General features: G+C 46.3%; 1 protein-coding gene across 13 annotated transcripts in view; it reads left to right on the plus strand.

The window, feature by feature from the left end:
- The window catches only part of TRAF3IP1 (TRAF3 interacting protein 1), a 91,728-nt gene that overhangs the window by 63,302 nt on the left and 2,717 nt on the right, over positions 1-25,709 (plus strand). For 7 of the 13 annotated variants that reach the window (XM_016950831.4, XM_016950833.4, XM_016950835.4 and 4 more), the window contains 3 exons: positions 13,642-13,862; positions 16,147-16,279; positions 16,515-16,707. In XM_016950831.4, the coding sequence (XP_016806320.1) occupies positions 13,642-13,862; positions 16,147-16,279; positions 16,515-16,574 (414 nt within the window). In that variant the 3' untranslated portion in view covers positions 16,575-16,707. The other 6 variants (XM_016950832.4, XM_016950841.4, XM_054679618.2 and 3 more) reach the window with 3 other exon arrangements.

A 25,709-nucleotide genomic window follows, 5' to 3' on the forward strand; every position in this document is an offset into this window, starting at 1 on the left:
TTCCTGTTGTTATTCTTTGCATGGTGTTCTAATTTAGTCCGTTTACATTTAGTGCAGTTGTTGATATAGGGAGGCTTAAGTCTGTCATCTTGCTCTTTGTTTCACATATCTCCCCTTATGGTTTTTGTTCCTCTTTTGCTTATTTACTGCCGTCTTTGGGGTTGACTATTTGTTAGTTTTCTACTACATTTTGTCCACTGGCTTGTTCTCTGATTCAGCTGTGGTCTTGCAGGGCCCCCCATCTGGATGCATCCTCCTTGGCTCAGTGGCACCCTCATGCTCCTCCATGTAGACTCAGCTCTGTGCCCTGGTCAGGCTGTCATCCCCACACAAGATCTGGGGCACTGGTGGGCTGGCCTCCTGAGTGTCCCTTGTCTCGGGGCTCTCACTTGTATGCTGCCTCCGCCCACGGCTGACAACAGTTGCCTCTGATCTTTTGTTCTGTTTTACACTTGTTTGCTAGTCTGGTTTCTCCTTTTCTAATCTGTCCAGAATCAACCTGATATATGTATGTATGTATGTATGTATGTATGTATGTATGTATGTATATATATATATATATGGAGTCTTGCTCTGTTGGCCAGGCTGGGGTGCAGTGGTGTGATCTTGGCTTACTGCAACCTCTGCCTCCTGGGTTTAAGTAATTCTCCTGCCTCAGCCTCTGGAGTAGCTGGGATTACAGATGCATGCCACCCCGCCTGACTAATTTTTTTTTTTGTATTTTTTTTTAAAATACATTTTACCATGTTGGCCAGGCTGGTCTTGAGCTCCTGACCTTGTGATCTGCCCGCCTCAGCCTCCCAAAGTGCTGGGATTACAGGCGTGAGCCACCACGCCTGGCCTGATGTCCTTTAAAAAGGATTACAGAATCCTAAAACTCTATGGCTAGAATGGAGTTTAGAGATTTCATTTCAGCAAAGATGAAGAAATTTGAACAAAAGTTAAGAATTGCTAGTAATTTTTCCTAAAGCGTGTATTTTATTCTATAATCAAAAGTGAGATAGAAGATCTTCTAGGATGGAAACTCTGTTTCCTGTTAGATAAATGTATTTGTCACTAGCTCCCTTAGTAGCTTCTCCAGTATTTTCTCCTTCTTCATGTAGCCATGGCCAGGGAAGAGCCAGTCATTTCAGTTAAGAAATTCAAGTCAGTTGTAGCTTTTTATTTTTCTTTCTTTCTTTCTTTCTTTTTGAGATGGACTCTCGCTCTGTCTCCCAGGCTGGAGGGCAGTGGCGCGATCTCGGCTCACTGCAAGCTCCGCCTCCCGGGTTCACGCCATTCTCCTGCCTCAGCCTCCCGAGTAGCTGGGACTACAGGCGCCCGCCACCACGCCCGGCTAATTTTTTGTATTTTTAGTAGAGACGGGGTTTCACCGTGTTAGCCAGGATGGTCTCGATCCCCTGACCTCGTGATCTGCCCGCCTCGGCCTCCCAAAGTGCTGGGATTACAGGCGTGAACCGCTGCGCCTGGCCTGTAGCATCGTTTAAGTGTTGACTACTTACCTTACATTTAACCAAGAAATTATTCCTGAACCGGATAAAATCACTAGTCAGTGTACTTTCTCTTAAAAATAAATGACTCATGTAAAATTCAATATCCATTATACTGAAAACCTGTAATGAACTAGGAATAGAAAAATACTTCTTTTTCATGAGAGAGAGAAAACACCTGTGTCAACAGTCAACATCGTATGTAATAGTGAGTGGCTGGAGATATTTCTACTACAGTCAGGAACAAGGGTGGGTACCATGACCCTATTTAGATATTCTACAACAGTGGTCCCCAACCTTTTTGCTACCAGGGACCGGTTTCGTGAAAGCCAGTTTTTCCGTGGACTGCTAAGTCTGTTTGTACAGAATTCTTTTGGCCTCAAACCCACCTCTGGTGATTAGAATGTTTCTTTCCTTTTGGTGCAAGGAGGGCATCTCCTACATGGGAGTTTCATCACCGGCTTTTAAGAAGAAAGGGGGAAGTCAGACTGGCCTTCTTGCACCGCTGTTTTTTAAGTGCCTTTAGCTCAAAATAATGCTCCTACCAAAGTAGCATATTTTTGGGTGGGATAGTCTGTCACCCTTCAGTGAACAGGTGATTTTAATAAATATTTCCCTTGTCGAAGTCAAATAAAATATAGAGACAAATCTTGAAATTTAAAACATTTTATTCGGGAAGAAAGAATTACAATTTGGGGTATACATGCAGACCAGATGGTCTTCGGTATGTCTGAAGAACAGAGCAGGTTGGGAGTTTTATCAGAAAGAGAAAGGTTACGTATTGTCTTGGAAGAAAACTCATTGGCACTAGAAAAGTTTTGGGGAGCTGGCAAGCTGGGATTGGTGAGTGACAGTGGTAGGTAAAGCCGGTCTTAGAGTCACAGAGGGTTGTTTCAGTGGCTTCTAGATAAAACTGGTCTTAGAGTTACAGCAGGCTGTGTCAGCAACTGGGCTTCTGAAAAATATAACTCTTAAACATTTTTTTATTTTTATTTTTGTGACAGAGTCTCACTCTGTCTCCCAGGCTAGCGTGCAGTGGTGTGATTTTGGCTCACTGCAACCTCCGCCTCCCAGGTTCAAGCGATTCTCCTGCCTCAGCCTCCCAAGTAGCTGGGACTACAGGTGTGCGCCACCATGCCTGGCTAATTTTTGTATTTTTAGTAGAGACGGGGTTTCACCATGTTGACCAGGCTGGTCTTGAACTCCTGACCTCAGGTGATCTGCCCGCCTGGGCCTCCTAAACTGCTGGGATTACAGGCGTGAGCCACTGAGCCCGGCCAAAATTTAACTCTTGAAGTAGATGCCCTGAGTGCTTTTTCCCCTCAACCCTATCTCTGGTTTAGTTGGGTATGACAAGAATAACCCAACTCATAAAATCAATTTTCAGACCATTTTAAGGTCCATCAGAAAGGCCAGTTTGAAGATTTCTCTGTTTTGTGTTCTGATCTTTTGCCTTGACCGCAGTGACCCATTGGGGCTCATGCCAAGCTCACTCACCATGGCTTAACACATAATTCTAAGAGGGTTTCTCATTCATCTTCCAAGGCCATTCACGTTTATCTGTAAAAGTAGCTAACATTTAATGATATTTTGCTCTGTATGCATTTTTTCTCCTATAGAAATTTACCATTAATAATTATTCATTATAGACAATATAATTATTCTAACAGCTAACATTTATAGAGCACTTACCATGACTAAGGAATTGCATGTTTTATTTAATACGGTCACCTACAGATGAGATAGGCGTTACACCCATTTGCTAGGTTAGGAAAATGAGGCACAAAAGTTACCTAGTCCAAGATGATATAGACAGTAAGTCCCAGAGGTAGGAGCTACCCCAGATCTGTTGGGCCCCGATCTGGGCAGTTAGCCCTCATCCTGTCCAGCTTCTCATACATCCATGCTAAAGGCTTACCACCCATGTGTAAGTAGTTGTAAGTAATTCGTCTAATGAGCAGCGGTCTGTTATTTGGAAGGCTCCTTTTAACAGCCTATTCCTGACTTGGAGTAGCAGTTTTCTAGCTGCTGCCAGATAACAGTTCAGTAGTTATTATCTTCAGTTGTCAGATTGTAGAAATGGCATGGGAGTAGAGCTAAAGCTTCCTTTATAGCCTAGAAATAAGATAGTGATTAATGAAAAATAGTTGATGTAAATTTCTAAAACTATATGAAAACGGTTTGGCATTACATCATAAAGTTGAGAACACACACCCTTTGACCCAGTAATGCCACTTCCTGTTGCATACCCGACAGTCACGTGCTCATCTCTATTGGGACATATATAAGATTATTCAGAGTTGTATTTTTTTGTAATAGCCCTAGACAAAAAAAATAACCCAAATGTTGTCCGTCAGTGGCAGAATGGATGAATAGTGGTATTTCATTCATATAATAAAACACTATTCAGAAACGCAAATGAAAAAAATACATGTAACATGGTTGATTCTTAAACATAATTTTGAGGCTGGGCATGATGGCTCATGCCTGTAATCCCAATGCTTTGAGATCTAAAGAGGAGGATCACTTGAGGCCAGGAGTTCAAGACCAGCCTGGGCAACATAGCAAGACCTCGTTTCTGCAAAAGTAAAAAATTAAAAAAATTAGCCAGGCATGGTGGTGCACACCTGTATCCCAGCTACTTGGGAGGCTGAGATGGAAGGATTATTAAGCTTAGAAGTCCAAGGCTGCAGTGAGCTGTGATTGCACCACTGCATTCCAGCCTGGGTGACAGAACAAGACTCTGTCTCAAAAAATTAGTCGGGTCCGGTGGCTTATGCCTGTTATCCCAACACTTTGTGGGGGCCAAGGTGGGTGGATCACTTGAGGTCAGGAGTTCAAGATTAGCCTGGCCAACGTGGTGAAACCACGTCTCTACAAAAAATACAAAAATTAGCCTGGCGTGATGATGCGTGCCTATAATCCCAGCTACTCGGGAGGCTGAGGCAGGAGAATCACTTGAACTGGGGAGGCGGAAGTTGCAGTGAGCTGAGATCGTGCCACTGCACTCCAGCCTGAGGGACAGAGGGAGACCCTGTCTCAAAAAAAAAAAAAAAAAAGGATGTGTTTGCAGGCTGTTTTGCTTGTGTGTTCAAGGGATCCAACTTGACCTACATTCGAGATGAACATATGGTTTATGAAGAAGTTTGGTGATGGAATATTTCTGGATGAACAGGACACTTAGAATAATTATTCAGTCATTCTGTGCTTTTCTTTTGTAAATTGAATGCAGGTATTCCTCCGTTTATGAAGAACACAACTTTTTTTTTTGAGACAGAGTCCTGCTCTGTTGCCCAGGCTGGAGTGCAGTGGCGTGATCTCAGCTCACTACATCCTCGACCTCCTGGGCTCAAGGGCATCATCTTGGCTCACTGTAACCTCTGCATCCTGGGCTCAAGCAATCTTCCCACCTCAGCCTCCTAGGTAGCCAGGACCACAAACATGCACCACTATGCCTGGATAATTTTTTATAGAGATGGAGTTTCACCACGTTGTCCAGGCTGGTTTCAAACTCCTGGGCTCAAGCCATCTGCCCGCCTTGGCCTTCCAAAGTGCTGGCATTACAGTGTGAGCCGCTGCGCCCAGCCTAGAAAACAAACTTTTGACAGGTTGCATATAAATCAATTCCTGAGGTAATGAGAGAGTATGTTATTTGAAGCAAATACATACTCTTTTGATTTATTGCCCACCTCCCCACCCTACAATTAATCAGGCTTTTGTTTATTGGGTTTGCTTAATGTTGGGTAGAGCCCTGCTCAGGAGTGTGGCTGAGCAGTCACATCCAGCAGCGGGGCAGGGCAGGGGTCAGAGGCCTCCATTCCCGTGTGCCCTGGATCCTGCTTCCGAGAGGGACTTCTGGCAGCATTAAAGACCAGACTTCTGAGACATTTTTTTTTTACATTTTATTTTATTTTAGATTTGGGGGTACATGGGCATGCTTGTTAATGGGTAGGGATTTGGCTTCTGGTGTACCCATCACCCAGTAGTGAATGTTGCACCCAGTGGGTAATTTTTCAACCCTCCCCCTCCCAACCCTCCCGCATTTTGGAGTACTCAGTGTCTATTATTTCCATCTTCATTTTTTAAATTTTATTTTAAGATATTTTAAAAATAATACTTTTGGCCGGGTGCAGTGGCTCACATCTGTAATCCCAGCACTTTGGGAGGCCAAGGTGGGTAGATCACTTGAGGTCAGGAGTTCAAGACCAGCCTGACCAACATGGTGAAACCCCATCTCTACTAAAAATACAGAAATTAGCCAGATGTGGTAGCAGGCACCTGTAATCTCAACTACTTGGGAGGCTGAGGCAGAAGAATCTCTTGAACCTGGGAGGTGGAGGTTGCAATGAGCTGAGATTGCGCCACTGTACTCCAGCCTGGGTGACAGAGTGAGACTCCATCTCAAATAATAATAATAATAATAATAATAATAATAATAATAATAATTCTCTTGAAGGATTGCAGTTGAAATTCAAATAAATCTCTAAGGTCAATAATGTGTATTTATATGACTTATAATCAATAACTATAAATTTAAAAATCACTAGAAGTGCAAATGCCCATGTTTCTGAGGACAAGTGTGTGTGTGGTAAAATGTAAATAAAATAGTCCCAGAAATAACTGTTCGCCTGAGAAATCTTGGAAGCATTTTCTGAAAAGTGTGTGCGCACGTGAGCACATGAAGTGGCCCAACGCTGAGCTGCCTTGCCAGAGGCCTTCCTGCCAGAAGGCAGCTGAGTAAACAGTCTTTAGCCCGCAGGAAAAGGGAGGCCAGCCAGGTAGGAGGCAGGAGGGGACAAGAGGGGTGACTTTGTGTCCCCTTGAAACACACGTGGGCTGCCACCTCTCTGTTTGCCTAACTTGGAGAAACTGCCTTTAGACACTGGATCCATGGTGAGGGTGCCACAAAAAGGTGCCATGGGTGGTTCTGCGATGTTCACAGCAGACTTCCTCTGAGCTCAGGATCACCAACCTTTCAGCGGAGAAAAGAGCTTTGAGATGAATTTCATAGCTGTGGGTTATTTATATTCTTAAAATGGAGATGGAGAAGGAAGTGTGTCGATGAGGAAGGTAAATTACATTTTAATGAAAGAACTTGCCTGGACATGACAGCTTGTTAGGTGGTGCTGATAATATCTATAAATACTTTTTTCATTGTGCGCTAAAGTATTCCAAACATGCCTGGCTAAGAATCTTTCATAGCCAACAAGTTGACAGGAGGTAAAATAACTGTATCAGTGCACAGGAAAAAGCACCCATGCTTTGTCCTGGGGGCACTTGCAACTTGCTTCTTTCTGGGGAATAAATTTACGATAATGGTTAACATCTATTTGAGGGTTTACTATGTGTGAGGCACTGAACTGCTTACTTTATATTATCCCATTTAATGTTACCTGAAGGATAAATATTATTATTTCCATTTTATTGTGAGGAAGCTGAGGTACAGAGAGGTCATTCCAAGGTCATAAAGTTAGGAGGTGGTGAGGCTGGGTTGGCACCAGGCCCTGGAACCACAAGGCACTGACTGCGGGTCCTGTTGCCCCCGAATCCTCCTATGGTCTAGGTGGTTTTAGGTCATATTTTGTGTAATGACAGATTTCCTTTCCTTTTCTTTTCTTTTCTTTTTTCTTTTTTGAGAAAAAAGGGTTTCGCTCTGTTGCCCAGGCTGGAGTACAGTGGCACAGTCTTGGCTCACTGCAACCTTCTCCTCCTGGGCTCGGGCAATCCTCCCTGCTTAGCCTCCTGAGGAGCTGGGACTACAGGTGTGCGCCACCACGCCTTGGTAATTTTTGTATTTTTTTTGTAGAGGCAGGGTTTCACCATGTTGGCCAGGCTGGTCTCAAATTTCTGGCCTCAAGTGATCTGCCCACCTCAGCCTCCCGAATTGCTGGGATTACCGGCATGAGCCAACACACCCAGCCATGACAGATTTTCAATAATTAACACAGCAGGGGCAGTCATCTAATTCCTGTGTGGGGGTAATAGATCCTCAAACTACTATTGGATTAAAAGTCTTTAAAAACAAGGTTGTTTTTATCTGGAAAATTGTTGATATATCTACATGAGCAACATATAACTCGAGGTCTGTCATCAGAGAGGTGTGCTTTTTAAAGCAAATAATCACGGCTTGATGCATTCACCCTGCCCCTGCTGTGTTAAATGAAAGCTTGAAAATTGCCAGAGTGTTGGTGTTTTGCAGCAATGTATTCCAGTGCCTTTATGCTAGTAATAAAACCTGTCCTGACTATCACAATCCCAGCCCAAGTGTACTTATTTTAAAGTCTTAATCTCTTAAAAATAAAATTATAAGCTTTAAGATTAGTGTTCCAAATTCTGCTTGGTCCTGTGCAATAGAAATATGAGGAGTTTGGCCAGATTACCTCTTAGTGTCTTTTTCTACATTGTAACTCTCCAATTTTGTAAGATATTTGTTCATATTAGTCTCCTACCTTAAGGTCCATGCCCTAAACATTTTTATATTAGAGTTAACACGATGCCAAATGCACAGGAATTACTTGATAGTCATTATGAATGGGTTTTAATAGAAGTTTGAATTTCTTAACTAAGTCAATGAGACATTTACTAATTTGTGTATAATAAAGACAATATATTTTTCTCTTGGGAAGTAGCTTATTTTATTGAATTCATTTCAGTCATTTAGCATCTTAATTTAAAGGCATTTTATATAGCCTTTTAGAAATTAAACGTTTTGATATAACCATAGATTCATATCCAGTTATAAGAAATAATAGACGCCCAGGTGTGGTGGCACGTGCCTGTAGCCCCAGCTACTTTGGGAGGCTGAGGCAGGAGAATCACTTGAGCCCAGGAGTTTGCGTTCAGCCTGGGCAACACAGTGAAACCCTGTAAAGAACAAATAGTAGAAAAAGAAATAATAGAGATATACTGTATGCCTTTTGCCCACTTTCCCCCAGTGATAACATCTTACAGAACCATAGTACATTGTCAACCAGGATATTGACAATGAAACAGGATCCAGAACATTTGTATCACCTCAAAGATCCCTCTTGTTGCCTTTTTATAGCCACACCCTCTTCCCCCACCTTGAACTCTTCCTTCACCCCCAGCTACCACCATCAGTTCTCCATTTCTGTAACTTTGTCTTTCAAGAATCTTGTGTAAAAGGAATCCTACAGCATGTAACCTCTTGGGATTCACTTTTCTTATTCATAATCCTCTGAGGGCCATCCAGTTTGTCCCATGGATTAGCAGTCTGTTCCTTTTTTTTTTTTCTCGAGACGGAGTTTTGCTTGTGTTGCCCAGGCTGGAGTGCAATGGCGTGATCTCGGCTCACTGCAACCTCGCCCCCCCCACCCGGGTTCAAGGGATTCTTCTGCCTCAGCCTCCCGAGTAGCTGGGATTACAGGCATGCGCCACCACGCCTGGCTAACTTTGTATTTTTAGTATAGATGGGGTTTTGCCATGTTGGTCAGGCTGGTCTCGAACTCCTGACCTCAGGTGATCCGCCTGCCTCAGCCTCCCATAGTGCTGGGATTGCAGGCATGAGCCACCGTGCCTGGCCAGTCTGTTCCTTTTTATTGGTAGATAGTTTTCCCTGGTGTGGATGCACCACAGTTTAGTTAACCAACTACCTGTCGAAGGACACGGGGGTTGTTTCCAGTTTGTGGCTACTTTGATTAAAGCATCTGCATGCATTTGTGTACAGGTTTTTCTATAAACATGAATTTTCATTTGTTTGGATAAGTGCCCAGGAGTACAACTGTTGGTTGATACTGTAGTTGCATGTTTAGTTTTATAGGAAACTGCCAAACTGTGTTCCAGAGTGGCCATATCTTTTTACATTCCCGTCAGCAATGAGTGATCCAGTTTTCCCTAACCAGCATTTGGTGTTGTCACTATTTTTTATTTTAGCCATTCTGATTGTTGTGTGGTGATGGCTCATTGTGGTTTGAATTCGCATTTCCCTAATGCCTAATGATTTCAAACATATTTTCATGTGTGTGTTGGCCATCCTTATATCTTCTTCAGTGAAATGTGTCTTTTGCCCATTTTCTAATTGAATTATTTGCTTTCTTGCTGTTGTGTTTTAAGAGTTCTTTGCATATTCTAGCTATAAGTCCTTTATTGGATGTGTGATTTGCAGTTGTTTTTGCTCAGTCTGTGACTTACCTTTGCGGCTTCTTCCCAGGGTCTTTCGCAGAGCAAACATTTGAAATTTTTTTCATGCTTTTGGTGTCAAGTCTTCGAACCCAAAGACTTTTTCCTCCTGTGTTTTTTATCTTAAAGTTTTATAGATTATATTTAAATCCATAGTCCATTTCGAGTTAATTTTTGTTTAAGATATGAGATGAGGTCAACGTTTTGTTTGTTTGTTTTTTGGCTTATGGATGTCCACTTAACCCAGTGCCAAATGGTGCAAAGCTCTCTCCGCCACTAAATTGCTTTTGTACCTTTGTCAAAGATTGCTTGGGCATATGGACATATTCGTATGGATCTACTTTTGGATTCTGTGTTCTGTTCATTTGATCTATGTCCCTCTGTCAATACTGCACTGTCTTGATTACTGTAATTGTATAAAAAGACTTGAAGCCTACGCGGTGGCTCACACCTGTAATCCCAGCACTTTGGGAGGCCGAGATGGGAGGATCACCTTAGCTCAGGAGTTTGACACCAACCTGGCCAACATGGTAAAATCCCATGTCTACTAAAACAAAAATTAGCTGGGCATGCTGGTGTGCGCCTGTGATCCCAGCTACTTGGGAGGCCGAGGCAGGAGAATCGCTTGAATCTGGGAGGCAGAGGTTGCAGTGAGCCAAGATCACACAACTGCACTCCAGCCTGGGCGACAGAGTGAGACTCCATTTCAAAAAAAAGCCTTGAAATTGGGTAGACTGGTTATTTCTGTCTTTATTCTTTTTCTGAAAATGTTTTAGCTATTGTAGTTCCTTTGCCTTTCTGTATACATTTTAGGATAATCTTGTCTATACAAAAACATTGGCTGCAAGTTTGGTAGGATTTGCATTAAACATGCGTATCGGTTTGGGGAAAATTCATGTCTTTACTGTGTCGTGTCTTCCAATCCATGGACACAGTGTGTCTTCTCATTTATTTAGATTTCCTTTGATTTCTTTCATCTGCATTGTTTCGTTTTCCATTTCCAAGTCCTATACATGTTTTGTTAGATTTACAACTAAGGATAGTCTTCTATTGAACAATTGTCAATGGCATTGTATTTTTAATTGCAGTGTCCATGTTTTCATTGCTCATACATAGAAATATAGTTGATTTTCATATGCTCATCTTGTATACTACAACCTTGCTGAACTCACTTATTAGTTGTATGAGTTTTACGTTTTACTTAAAGTCCCAATTATTTAACACTTTCTATGTGCCAGGCATTATGCTAAAGCTTTCTTGTACTTGTCCAAGCCAGTAAATGGTGGAACTAGGATCTTCATACATAAATCATTTATCCACTTCATTAGTTCATTTCACAAATTCTTAGGCAGAGCTTATGTGAACCGCAGTGAATCTAGGCACAAAGTCCTGCCCTCCTGAGCCCACAGTCTGAAACTAGCAGAAGTAATGCAAGTGATTATGTAGCTATGATACGTTCAAATTAAATAAGTTGATTTGTTACAACTGAGTGCATTTACTAGCTCATTCTGTAAGTGGGTGAGGCAAGGAAGGGCCCCTTACCGGTCTGGAGTGGGGTGGGGGTGTCCAGGGAGGGCTTCCTAAAGAAACAGTGTTGCAGGGCATGATGGCTTACATCTGTAATCCCAGCACTTTGGGAGGGCAAGGCAGGAGGATCACTTGAGCCCAGGAGTTTGAGAGTAGCCTGGGCAACATAGTGAGACCCTGGCTGTAAAGAAAGAGAGAGAGAAGAAAGAAAGGAAAGAAGATAACCATCTGATCTTTGACAAACCTGACAAAAACAAGCAATGGGGAAATGATTCCCTATTTAATAAATGGTGCTGGGAAAACTGGCTAGCCATATGTAGAAAGCTGAAACTGGATCCCTTCCTTACACCTTATACAAAAATTAATTCAAAATGGATTAAAGACTACATGTTAGACCTAAAACCATAAAAACCCTAGAAGAAAACCTAGGCATTACCATTCAGGACATAGGCATGGGCAAGGACTTCATGTCTAAAACACCAAAAGCAATGGCAACAAAAGCCAAAATTGACAAATGGGATCTAATTAAACTAAAGAGCTTCTGCACAGCAAAAGAAACTACCATCAGGGTGAACAGGCAACCTACAAAATTAGAGAAAATTTTCACAACCTACTCATCTGACAAAGGGCTAATATCCAGAATCTACAATGAACTCAAACAAATTTACAAGAAAAAAACAACCCCATCAAAAAGTGGGCAAAGGATATGAACACACACTTCTCAAAAGAAGACATTTACGCAGCCAAAAAACACATGAAAAAATGCTCATCATCACTGGCCATCAGAGAAATGCAAATCAAAACCACCATGAGATACCATCTCACACCAGTTAGAATGACAGTCATTAAAAAGTCAGGAAACAACAGGTGCTGGAGAGGATGTGGAGAAACAGGAACACTTTTACACTGTTGGTGGGACTGTAAACTGGTTCAACCATTGGGGAAGTCAGTGTGGCGATTCCTCAGGGATCTAGAACTAGAAATACCATTTGACCCAGCCATCCCATTACTGGGTATATACCCAAAGGATTATAAATCATGCTGCTATAAAGATACATGCACACGTATGTTTATTGCGGCACTATTCACAATAGCAAAGACTCGGAACCAACCCAAATGTCTAACAACGATAGACTGGATTAAGAAAATGTGGCATATATACACCATGGAATACTATGCAGCCATTAAAAATGATGAGTTCATGTCCTCTGTAGGGACATGGATGAAACTAGAAACCATCATTCTCAGCAAACTGTCGCAAGGACAAAAAACCAAACACTGCATGTCCTCACTCATAGGTGGGAATTGAACAATGAGAACACATGGACACAGGAAGGGGAACATCACAATCCGGGGCCTGTTGTGGGGTGGGGGGAGGGGGGAGGGATAGCATTAGGAGATATACCTAATGTTAAATGATGAGTTAATGGGTGCAGCACACCAGCATGGCACATGTATACATATGTAACAAACCTGCACATTGTGCACATGTACCCTAAAACTTAAAGTGTAAAAATAATAAAAAAATTAAAAAAAAAAGAAAGGAAAGGAGAAAGAACTGATAGTAATTTTCCCAAGCTTATTGATTCTTATCAACTCACATCAGTTTCTGACATTCAGAGATGTCTGTGATCAAAGCTCATATGAAGAGAATTCTAAATGTTGCATGGCAAAGAACCCAAGAACTCCTGGCCCAAAGCGCATGCAGCTCTGCACTCGTCTCTGCGTCCTCCTCACCTCCTTCACCTGCTGCTGTCTCAACTTGACCCCTTCCATCTGGCCCCTGACCCCTGGACTCTGTGGCCTCCCTGAGCGGCCAGCACAGTCACGTCTAAGTCGACCTGACCTTCTGCCTGCTGGGTGCTGCTGGGTGCTGCTGGCTGCTGCTGGCTGCTGCTGGCTGCTGCTGGGTGCTGCTGGGTGCTGCTGGCGCTGGCTGCCCTGCACATTCTCCATGCCCTCCTTTCCATGGCACCAGTTTCTGCCTCTCCTTTGGGTTTCTTTCCCCTTGCCCCCTGGCAAGCTGGGTTTTGAAGTCATTTGGGATGGAAGGTGGACCATTTGAAGAGCTGTAGGGTCAGGCCCTCATTCTGCCAGTCCATTTGGGAAAAATCTTCCATGTCACTAAGCTCTTGTAACAATAGCTACAAAAGTTTCTTGTTAGTTGGGAACTGAAATCTGCCTGTATAGAGATTTGCCCTCAGATGGATTTCCAGGTAAAGACAGACCCCCATCCCCATTGAGCAGGGAAGGAGCGGCCCCTCCCTGGCAGTGCTGTGTCCTCTGATGGCGTGCAGCACTTCAGAGTTACTCTGTTAGGCAGCATGGCTCTCCCTTTGCATGGGAGTGAGTGTCCCACAACCAGCACTGTCCCTGCCTGCGGGCCTTTCTTCCCAGCCCCATGGCCGTGTGCTGAGTGCACCGGCCCTGTTCTGCCTTTGGACTGAGGAGGCGTGTTCCTCTTCCTATGTCTCCCTGACTGTAGGAGCGATCTCTCTTTGAGTCGGCATGGAAGAAGGAGAAGGACATCGTTTCCAAGGAGATAGAGAAGCTCCGCACGTCCATCCAGACCCTGTGCAAGAGCGCACTTCCCCTGGGGAAGATCATGGACTACATCCAGGAAGACGTGGATGCCATGCAGAATGAGCTGCAGCTGTGGCACAGCGAGAACAGGCAGCACGCCGAGGCCCTGCAGCAGGAGCAGAGGTGGGGGGTAGTAATGGGGAGGGGGCCCTGCAGCAGGAGCAGAGGTGAGGGGTAGTAATGGGGAGGGGGCCCTGCAGCAGGAGCAGAGGTGGGGGGTAGTAATGGGGAGGGGGCCCTGCAGCAGGAGGAGAGGTGGGGGCTAGCAGGGGGGTAGTAATGGGGAGGGGGCCCTGCAGCAGGAGCAGAGGTGGGGGGTAGTAATGGGGAGGGGGCCCTGCAGCAGGAGCAGAGGTGAGGGGTAGTAATGGGGAGGGGGCCCTGCAGCAGGAGCAGAGGTGAGGGGTAGTAATGGGGAGAGGGCCCTGCAGCAGGAGCAGAGGTGGGGGGTAGTAATGGGGAGGGGGCCCTGCAGCAGGAGCAGAGGTGGGGGGTAGTAATGGGGAGGGGGCCCTGCAGCAGGAGCAGAGGTGGGGGGTAGTAATGGGGAGGGGGCCCTGCAGCAGGAGCAGAGGTGAGGGGTAGTAATGGGGAGGGGGCCCTGCAGCAGGAGCAGAGGTGGGGGGTAGTAATGGGGAGGGGGCCCTGCAGCAGGAGCAGAAGTGGGGGGTAGTAATGGGGAGGGGGCCCTGCAGCAGGAGCAGAGGTGAGGGGTAGTAATGGGGAGGGGGCCCTGCAGCAGGAGCAGAGGTGAGGGGTAGTAATGGGGAGGGGGCCCTGCAGCAGGAGCAGAGGTGGGGGGTAGTAATGGGGAGGGGGCCCTGCAGCAGGAGCAGAGGTGGGGGGTAGTAATGGGGAGGGGGCCCTGCAGCAGGAGCAGAGGTGAGGGGTAGTAATGGGGAGGGGGCCCTGCAGCAGGAGCAGAAGTGGGGGGTAGTAATGGGGAGGGGGCCCTGCAGCAGGAGCAGAGGTGGGGGGTAGTAATGGGGAGGGGGCCCTGCAGCAGGAGCAGAGGTGAGGGGTAGTAATGGGGAGGGGGCCCTGCAGCAGGAGCAGAGGTGGGGGGTAGTAATGGGGAGGGGGCCCTGCAGCAGGAGCAGAGGTGGGGGGTAGTAATGGGGAGGGGGCCCTGCAGCAGGAGGAGAGGTGGGGGCTGGCAGGGGGGTAGTAATGGGGAGGGGGCCCTGCAGCAGGAGCAGAGGTGGGGGGTAGTAATGGGGAGGGGGCCCTGCAGCAGGAGCAGAGGTGAGGGGTAGTAATGGGGAGGGGGCCCTGCAGCAGGAGCAGAGGTGGGGGGTAGTAATGGGGAGGGGGCCCTGCAGCAGGAGCAGAGGTGGGGGGTAGTAATGGGGACGGGGCCCTGCAGCAGGAGGAGAGGTGGGGGCTAGCAGGGGGGTAGTAATGGGGAGGGGGCCCTGCAGCAGGAGCAGAGGTGGGGGGTAGCAGGGGGATAATGGGGAGGAGGCCCTGCAGCAGGAGGAGAGGTGGGGGGTAGTAATGGGGGGGTAGTAATGGGGAGGGGGCCCTGCAGCAGGAGCAGAGGTGAGGGGTAGTAATGGGGAGGGGGCCCTGCAGCAGGAGCAGAGGTGGGGGGTAGTAATGGGGAGGGGGCCCTGCAGCAGGAGCAGAGGTGAGGGGTAGTAATGGGGAGGGGGCCCTGCAGCAGGAGCAGAGGTGGGGGGTAGTAATGGGGAGGGGGCCCTGCAGCAGGAGCAGAGGTGGGGGGTAGTAATGGGGAGGGGGCCCTGCAGCAGGAGGAGAGGTGGGGGCTGGCAGGGGGGTAGTAATGGGGAGGGGGCCCTGCAGCAGGAGCAGAGGTGGGGGGTAGTAATGGGGAGGGGGCCCTGCAGCAGGAGCAGAGGTGAGGGGTAGTAATGGGGAGGGGGCCCTGCAGCAGGAGCAGAGGTGGGGGGTAGTAATGGGGAGGGGGCCCTGCAGCAGGAGCAGAGGTAGGGGGTAGTAATGGGGAGGGGGCCCTGCAGCAGGAGCAGAGGTGAGGGGTAGTAATGGGGAGGGGGCCCTGCAGCAGGAGCAGAGGTGGGGGTGTAGCGGAGTGGGGCAGTAATGGGGAGGAGGCCCTGTGGCAGGAACATAGGTGGGGGTAGTGGAGGGGGGGTCCCCGGAGTCAATGGGGACTTTGCTGCATACCTCCTTGTCCCAGAGGCTGTTCTGTATGTCATTTAAGGACTTCAAGATTATCATTGAAGAAATATTAACTGCTGCTTTTATAAATCTCATGTTTGACTTCACTTTTGGTTGTGGCAGGGGTTGTGAAAATAAATAAATATTATCCTTTTCTTTGGATGAAATGAATAATTTACTTCTGTTGTCTTTCAATGTCTTAATTAAGAAGCCAACACACAATGAGATGAGAGAGTGATGAGCCGCTGGTTTTGTTCTCCCTCAGTATCACAGACTGTGCCGTGGAGCCCTTAAAGGCTGAGCTCGCGGAGCTGGAGCAGCTGATCAAAGACCAGCAAGACAAGATCTGTGCTGTGAAGGCCAACATCCTCAAGAATGAAGAAAAAATCCAGAAAATGGTATATAGTATCAATTTGACTTCGAGAAGGTGAACACTCAAAAGTTTCAGAGATGAAAAGTCACCTCAGTTTAAAAGCAAAAAGGAAGATAGAAAATCATTATTACTCTTTTAAGTTCCAGTTTGCTAAGAAAATGAACAGTTTACAATGTTATTATCCAGCTAATTTTCAGAGCTTTAAAACTGTAAGCATGTTAAGTGTATTAAAAAAACCATGTTTTCTTACCTCCTTCCAGATGGAATACTGGCTAGTTATAAATAGCGCTTCCAAACACCTCTGTGAAAAGTTTTTTTGAAAGCCTGTTCTTTGTGTTTCTGCTGTAACCTGTTTAGTTCTGTACCAGAACTCTCTAGCAGGTAAGTGGTGTGGGCATACCAAGGGAACAGTAGTCCTTTATTTTGGTTTAGTGGAAAGACTTTCAGAGGTCAGTGCCGAATGAAGGATGACTGTGTACTTTTTGATAGGCACTTGATAAGTAGAGTGAAGCCTGAAAATGAATACATTATATTTTTAGTTAATTTCCATTGGAAAGGGCTAACCTCAGCCTGTCTCCATATCAGGTACCTATCAACTGGATTGTTTTCATTTTTGTTTTTTGACCTCTTTGTAATTGCATGTACTTCTCTATGTAATTTTCCTCTTGATCTCTACTATCTTTTGCTTGTGTTTCTAGTCCTTAAAGTTCATAAATTTAAAAAGGAGATTTCAGGATGGCCTTTATGGACATTGTCTGGACATACATCCTCACTTTCTTCCGCAGTTTACCCTGGTTTTCCTCAGACAGAGGCTAGCGCAGCCCCCCAGAGTCCTTGTTCTCCTCAAGAGGGTCTCGCTCTGCAAAGCATTGGCCCCCTGCCTTTTCCTTTGCATGGGTGTGCACACCCAAGAGACAGGCAGCTTAGGAAAAACAACATAAGGAAGACTTAAAAGGATGCACTGATTTACGACGTTTTTTGATGTTAGCCATTTTTTTGGAAATTGTTTTTTAAAGCAAAAGTTTTTTAAAAACATGGTTTATAGTTTTTCACTTACATATACTATTGTAAATACTTAGCAGAGTCTTAAGTTACTGTATAAAACATTTCATTGTGTTTGAAGACATACTTATGGGTCTTGAGGTCTGGGTCCTAATACTTTTAAATAGTGTATTTATTATGTAAACTGAGGAGTGCCATTTAAAGTGTGAGGATTGCCTGAAAAGGTTTTGTTTCTTTCTTTTTTTTTTGAGATGGAGTCTTACTCTGTCACGCAGGCTGGAGTGCAGTGGCGCAATCTCGGCTCACTGCAACCACCGCCTCCCGAGTTCAAGTGATTCTCCTGCCTCAGCCTCCTGAGTAACTGGGACTACAGGCACACGCCACCACGCCCAGCTAATTTTTGTATTTTTGGTAGAGATGGGGTTTCACCGTGTTGACCAGGATGGTCTCCACCTCCTGACCTTGTGATCCGCCTGCCTCGGCCTCCCAAAGTGCTGGGATTACAGGCATGAGCCACTGCACCCGGCCAGGTTTTGTTTCTTTAAGGATTAGCACAAATGGCACTGTTGGGTTTTTCTTCATACAATTTCCAAAGTAAATTCTGTACTAAGGTTGTTATATGATTTTCTGAGCTGAATAAGTTCAGGAGCAGATTATTAAGATCTGCCATTCTGAAACGCTGGTCTTTTTCTCCTTCCTATAGTGCACCATAAAATTCTGTTTGATCAGATTATATTAAATACATTTTGGGGGAGTGGAGGGACATGAGTTAAGTAGCCCTTCATGTATTTATAATCTCTTTTCTACTGAATCAAATGACTTAGCCATGACCCTGAATGGACCTTGTTTTACTTCAAGTTAAGATGTCTGCCTTTTATGAATTTGTATATGTGAATAGAATTTGGGGGTTGCAAAAAATTGCATACGTTGTATGTAAGTAAAATTTTTTATGAAGTAGTCTGTCAAATTGTATCATAAAGTTTATTTTTCTTTTATACGTAAATCATTAAAAATAATCACATATTTTTTCCATAAGTGTATGGATTGTGCAGTTTGATTCACACATGGAAAAATCATAAGCATTTGGATTTTTTATTTTCAAATGTGTGTGTTTTGTTTTTCTCGTGAGGAAAGTTCAGGGAAATACATCTTTTCATTCATATTGTGACACATCTCTTTTCAGTATGAATTGAAGTTTTATAAGATAGGTAAGCATTTATCAGAAATTGTAAGATCATTTGTGAAGTTTTAGAAGGTCTCTACACGTGATTGTTACTGTATCTTATCCTACACACTAGATCCTGATCTTATTTAATTTGAGAAATTTAATTTTTCTCTTATTTTGAGACAATACACAAATGGGATTATTAAGTATTTTTCTATACTTTGGTTTATAAGTTTTCAGGGAGTACTGGAGTCATACTTCAGGAATTTGAATTTAAAAGTTGAGCTGATGATAATTTATATTCAAAGGAAATGCATAATAAACCTTTGGAAGAAATAGTTCAAGACTAAAATGCAGCTTTCTACTTTGATATTCATCCTTATTTTTCTTTTTAATAATCAACTTTTAAAAACTGAAATCTGTGAAGAAAAATGATGTCACTTGGTGACATGAAGTGCTACTTAGGATTTGGGTGATATGGAATTCTAGTCAGTGTATTAACAAGTGCCCCCGAACTATTCCGGTGCTAGTCTTCTGAGCTGCCCTGGACTGATGGGGTTTATCTTCTGTTGGTCGATGTGCACAGTGTCATGGCACACGAATAAGAGAAAAGATGGCCAGGGCCTTTGAGCAGCTTTGGGATCAGTAGCCAGTGTGAGCCAGCAGCAAGCAGGATGAGCAGCCTGTTTGAGCTTCCGCAGGAACCTGCTTCAGAAGGAGGCCACGCCCAAGCAGGATCAAGGCTCAGCATGTCACCATCAGGGAAGACACTAAACACCCAGACCTGGACTTGGCTCCCCACTCTGGACTCTTCTTTCCACACCCGAAAGTGCAGAGAGTAAATAACCTTGTTCATGGCGCCTCTACGTAGACCACTGTGGGCTCCTCTGAGGGGCTCTCCAGCAAAGACTAATGTAGCAAAGCAGAAGTAAGAAAAATTCTAAGTCAAGCATGAGCCAGCCTAAGTCGGAGGGGAAGGAATAGCTGTTCTCAGTGATTCTCAAATGTAACTACTTGCTACATTTGGGCTCTGAGTTTAACTCTATCCTAGGATACACTTTATTAATAAAAATGTTTTATATTTTTCTAAAAAGTGTTTCAATAAGTATGGTTTATGCAAGCTTTACATTGGGGCATTAGTGAAGCCCCCTAGTCAGAACCCCTTTTTGATTATGTGTATTTTCATAAAGGGATATTGGGAGGGACTTTGGTTTCTTTTAAATTCAGCAAGAGAAATTTAAATGTCTTTTAAAGCTGTAGAACTTGACCGGGTGTGGTGGCTCACGCCTGTAATCCCAGCACTTTGGGAGGCCAAGGCAGGCAGATCACCTGAGGTCAGGAGTTCGAGACCAGCCTGGCCAACATGGTGAAACCCTGTCTCTGCTAAAAATAAAAAATAAATTAGCCAGGCGTGGTGGTGGGTGCCTGTAATCCCAGCTACTTGGGAGGCTGAGGCAGAAGAATTGCTTGAACCAGGGAGGCAGAGGTTGCAGTGAGCCAAGATTGTGCCACTGTACTCCAGCCTGTGTAAAAGAGTGAGACTCTGTCTCAAAAAAAAAAAAAAAAAAAAAACTATAAAACTTGTTTTGGCCAGCCGTGGTGGCTCATGCCTGTAATCCCAGTATTTTGGGAGGCCGAGACGTGAGACTCACTTGAGCCCAGGAATTCGCGACCAGCCCTGGCAACATAGTGAGTGAGACCCCATCAAAATAAACAAAAAAGCCGGGCATGGTGGTGTGTGCCAGTAGTCCCGGTTACTCAGGAGGCTGAGATGGGAGGATCACTTGAGCCTAGGAGGTTGAGGCTGCAGTGAGTCATAGTCATGCCACTGCATGCCAGGCTGGGTGACAGAGCAAGACCCACTCTAGAATAATAATAATAATAATAATAATACACAAAACTTGTTTTTAAATCCATATATAGAGCTGAATTCCAAATTGGTTATCAGTTTCTTAAACCAAGCAAATTGGTCTTTCTGTTAAGAAAATGGAATTCAAAAGAAAGTTAAATTACACATATTACAAGAAGGTTGTACTCTGGTCAGTCAGGGCAGAATCACATCCTTGTAAATGAATGCAGTCAAATGTGTGTGTCCAGCTTGGCGGGCGTGTGGTGTTGGCGAAAACACCATAGAAACCTCTGGGTGTCTTCTGATGAAGCCAGGCACCCAGAGCCATGTGATTCCAGGAGATGCTTGTGGAACAAGGCTGGGCTGGCCCTGCCCCACTGGGCACACCGATGGTAGGGTCTGATTTATGTTCTCCAGCAGCCAGGCATGACACTTTGCGGATAGTGCTATGTGTAAGTTTTTAAAGAAAATTATCCTTACTGTCAATCATGTATCAATATCACCCTTAGTCGTGCCAGGTATTCATGTTGGCATAACTAATTCATATTCCTAAAGTATTCATTTCTTCTTATTTAAAGGACTTTTAATGGAAGAGGTAATATATTAGCATGGATGCACAATCACGGTTAGCTGAAAGGTTCCTCTGTGAGAGGTCCCCTCCCGTGGTCCCTGTCTGCCTTGCTTCTCCTTGCCCCTGTAGGCAGCCATTTGCATTAGACCCTTGTACAAGCAGATAAGAATATTTACTTTTATACCCCTGCAACATACAGTTTCACAAAAGGTCATAGTCTATACCCTGTTCTGAACCTTGGCTTTTCGGATTTATGCAGTCTGGGGACCTCAGAGTGTCCACCCTAGACACCGTCCTCACTTCTCTCCAGGCTGCGTGGATCTCCCCCTGCGGCTGCCTGGCTTCTCCTGCTGGCTCCCTGGTGCTCAGTCGCGTGGTTTCTAGTCTTCCGCCATTAAAAGCAATGCCGCCGCGAATAGCTTTGTTCTCCCATCATTTCTTCTGTGTGGAGAGATACCCGGAAGTGAGACTGCAGGGTCAAAGCACAGTGTGTCGCCATATTGGTGGGTGTTGCCAGATGCTGTTTGTGGGATGGTTCCATGTTCCTGCACCAGAAAATATGTGGAAGTGTCTTTTCCCTGCAGCCTTCCAGCAGCGGATGGCCACACGTAGAGATTTCCACTGCTCAGGCGAGAAAGGATCTCAGCATGTTTTCATTTGCACTTTCGCATTTTCACTGAGTTGGAGCCTCTCTTGATGTGTTTAAGGGTCATTTGCTTGTTTGCTTTTCTGTTCTGTGAGCTGACTGTTCAGCTCATTTGCCCTTTGTTCTGTTGGACTCTTGGTTTTCCCTCCTGGATTTCTAGAAGCACTTCGTGTTTTGAGTTCATATTATTCCCAGATTGCCTTTTGACTGTGCTATAGCTTCCTTGCCCCAGTGCGATGCTGGACAAATACGAAGGACAGTCCTTGTGATTTTATAATTGGTCCGATGCTGCCAGGAACGATGGCGACGGCTGTTTTCTCGTGTTAAAAACAGACTCTTCTGATCCTGGTTACAGAGAACCTCTAGCAGGAATGGATGTTGAATTGTTCTTGTGATCGCATTTTCTCTCCTTTGGCTTAGTAATGTGCTATCCTCGATTACCCAATATGAAAATATCCTGCGTTCATAGATGAAGTCTTGCGTGCTCAGGCGGGCTGTTCCTCCCTCGTGCTGAGTAGTTCTGCCGCACATGCGTGAATCCACTGTTTCTTGCTGCCCGGTGCTTGTCAGCCGGCAGGGGGGTTGAGGGCATTACTCTGTTGTTTGATTAACCCCAGTCTTAGGTAGACACCGTGTCCCCGGGTCTTGGCTGTAGCTGGGTTGGGGGCATACTCTGTTGCTTGATTAACCCCAGTCTTAGGTGGACACCGTGTCCCTGGGTCTTGGCTGTAGCTCTGGAACCAGCTTGCATTCCTGCCCCTCCCCCAGGAGTCAGGGTCTCCTATTCCTTCCCAGCTACAGGGGTTCCCCCAGTGCCCTAAGGCTGACAGGCTTCTCAGCTGCCCCTGCACCGTATTTTCTGTCCCAGAGGGGAGAAGATTCCAGCAGTAGTTCTGTGCCCTCCAGCAATGACTACCGTTGGAAACTTCTCCCCTCTGGGACAGAAGACACCGTTCAGGGGCAGGTGAGAAGCCTGACAGTCTTAGGGAATGGGGAAACCCGCCGGAGCTGGGAAGGGAGTAGGAGACAGGGCCCATAGGGAAGAAGGGTCTTTCTCAGGTGTGCACAGCAAGGGACACTTCAAACTTTCTCCAGTCTTTCCTGAGAGGTTTTGTGGAAACAGCCTTGGGGAGGCAGCTGACCCCTGTTGAGGCCCCGGGGGCTTTGCGTTCTCTCTCCTGGAGCACACTTGTCCTGCAGCCGCCCCACTGAGCTTTGCTCCCCAGGTTGGCCTGCACTCCCCTGCCCCCTCTGGCAGCTGGCTGTCTGTCCTTAGGTTTGTCCAGCTGTTTTTCATCTGAAGAAACTCCAGCCAGGCACGGTGGCTCACACCTGTAATCCCTGCACTTTGGGAGGCTGAGGTGGGCAGATCACCTGAGATCAGGAGTTTGAGACCAGCCTGGCCAACATGGTATAACCCCGTCTCTACTAAAAATACAAAAATTAGCCAGGTATGGTGGCACGCACCTGTAATCCCAGCTGCTTGGGAGGCTGAGGAAGGAGAATCGCTGGAACCCAGGAGGCAGAGGTTGCAGTGAGCTGAGATCACGACACTGCACTCCAGCCTGGGTGACAGAGTGAGACTCTGTCTCAAAAAAAAAAACAAAAACAAAAAACCCAGAGTTTAAATTCTGAAGTCGCTGCTTACTACTTCTGAAGGTGTTTCCTAGGTCTTAACCCAAACTGGGTTGAGAGGCCCTCGACACAGATTGACTTTGAAAGTCTGGCCCAAAGCGGTGCCTCGCTTTTCACCCCTGGCCTCTGTATCTTGTTCATGGATCATGCTGCATTGTTTCTGAAGCACAAACAAGGTTTATTATCAACAGTAAGTGGCAGATCTGCGTGGGGTTCAAGCTTGAACAGGAAGTAGCCGAGGCGAGAACCACAGTGTGTGTGCCCCGCGGAGCCCACAGCATAGGCCCTGACTGCCAGGCCTCCTGTCCCACCACCGGCCTTCTGGGGGTTGTGGCTAGACCCCTCCTCCCCTGCCCAGTTTTGTGGGTGGTGGGCATAGCTTCAGGCCTTCTTTCACCTTTTGGGCTTCATTCCTCTCCCCTGCCAAACCGCACCCCTGCAGGGTAAATTTTGCCCCTTCTTGAGGTGGTGTGGAAGAACACGGAGTGTGGGTCAGGACACCTTCCTGTCAGGTGTGGATGTGTGATTTGGGGTGCTTCTATCTGTCTGTCCTTTGAGCCTCAGTTGTCCACTTGACAGGTCATCTTAGCCACGGGGAGCACACGTGGCTCATGGGTGCCTGGTGATTGTTGGTGTGCGGTGCGCTGGCAGTGTGTGCTGTGCTGTCCCTCACCTCGGCGGTTGGCTGGCGGGGCCTGGGGGCTCCTGCTCAGCTCCGACCCTTCAGGACCAGCTGCCTGTGGCCCTGTCTTGGTGGATGGTCTTACATCTCCTAGGCAGAGAAGCTGATGGCTGAAATGTGCCATAAAGACACAGTGACATTGAGAAATGCCTCCGCCATGTTTGGATAGCTTGCTATTAGCATGTTCCCGTGAGGGACGGAAACAGCAGCCTAAGCTGAGGACTCATGAGGAAATGAGAGCCCAGGCCCCACCCCTGAGGACGGACGAACCTCAGGGATGGGCAAGTTTGCCTCGGCCTCGGCCTCTGGTGGGGTGGGGGGCTCAGGCCTGTGGGTCGGGGGCTTGGCCTCTTGGGAGGGGGGTTGGGCCTCCTAGGTAGTGGCATTGGGATGAGAGAAGCGCGTGCTAGAAATTTGTGGTTTCAAAGCCGGGCATGTGACCCTTTAGAGCTAATGGGCCCTGACAGTTCTGGGAAGCATTTGTTTTATTTTCATAAAGTGCATAAAATCCTTCTGACTTGAGCAGAAAGAAATTGGCGGTGCTGCTGCAGATGCTTCCCCAGGCTGCCCACCGTCTGCCAGACCAACCGGTGAGGACAGGCGGGGCCGATGGCTGTGGGGAGAGGGTGCCTAGGGCCAGCTTCCCCTGCACCTTGGGCCGAGGGACAGCCCGAGGAGGAGGAGGAGGAGGAGGGAGAGGCTTCAGGTGAGGCAGTGAGGGACCCTCAACAGGACTAGACTCCCAAGAGGACTGGGTGGTGTCTGTGTCCAATTCTGATGTGGGGACGCGCAGTAGTGAAACCTCCCAGGCCCTTCTGTCTCCCTGTCCAGGGGACCTGGGGTGAGAGGGACCCTGCCCTCCTGCAGCCCAGCCTAGGATGCTAGTGCTAAATACTTTTTGGGCTGAAGAATTTCCTTAAAAAGACACAATTTCCAGAAGCCACAGATGAAAAAAAAATGGACACTTTGCTCCATTAAAAAGTGAAACTTTCTGTATTCCAAGCAAAAGTAAAAAACAACACATTGGGATAAACTTGCAATGTATTTTAAACTCTGTTTAAAGACAGACTTTCTAATAAGAGAAACAGCCCAATTGAACGATAGAAGAAAGGAATAAATAGGCAATCAAATAATCACAAAGCATGAGAACCCAACTTTGCTGTTGAGAGAGAAGGTGGCAGAGATTTGGGAATCCAGACTGGAAGAGGAGTTACCTGGGCTTCCCAGCGGCGCAGGCACTGCCATGCCCTTGGCCTTGGCTGTTGGCTTAGGCAGGTGGCCTGACTCCGGCCTCCCTCTCCCACCTGCTTGGTTGGATTCAAGAGTGCTGGCCTCATCTTGTCATCAGAGCATACGCGCAGCATTAGGTGGAAAGTGCGAAGGGCAGCCCTCAGCACACAGCACACGGTGCGCTCCAGGCGGACCCTGGCTCTGGTTTGTGATCTGTGTAATGTAGGTTAATATCACAGTTGCACACATCTTTCGATTGCCAAAAATTTAAAAATTGATAGTATTTGGAGTGGCTGAAGATGTGGGGGTGTAAATTGTGTGAGACTTCTGGAGGACATTTTGGAAGTACTTCTCAAATTTAGAAATATTTTGCTGGCACAAGAAAAAGCTGGAGCAGGGACATGGCCCCCTATCTTGAAATAACAGGTCTGGGGTGGAGGGAGGGTTGAGCCTGTTCTCTGTGGCGCTGGAACCTATGGGTGGGAGACAAAGGGAGACTGATTTTGGCTCCGTGTAAGGAGGGAGCCTCCATTCCAACAGGGTTCAAAGATGACAGGACAGCTCCTCATCAGGTGGATGGTGAGCTCCTCGTCACAGGAGGCGTGCAAGCAGGCCAGATCTCCACGCCCCCATTGCACTTTCTACCAACTGCATCAACACGTCAGCACCCACGTA

Source organism: Pan troglodytes, chromosome 13, assembly GCF_028858775.2.
Source record: "Pan troglodytes isolate AG18354 chromosome 13, NHGRI_mPanTro3-v2.0_pri, whole genome shotgun sequence".
In the NCBI taxonomy this organism is placed as follows: Eukaryota; Metazoa; Chordata; class Mammalia; order Primates; family Hominidae; genus Pan; species Pan troglodytes.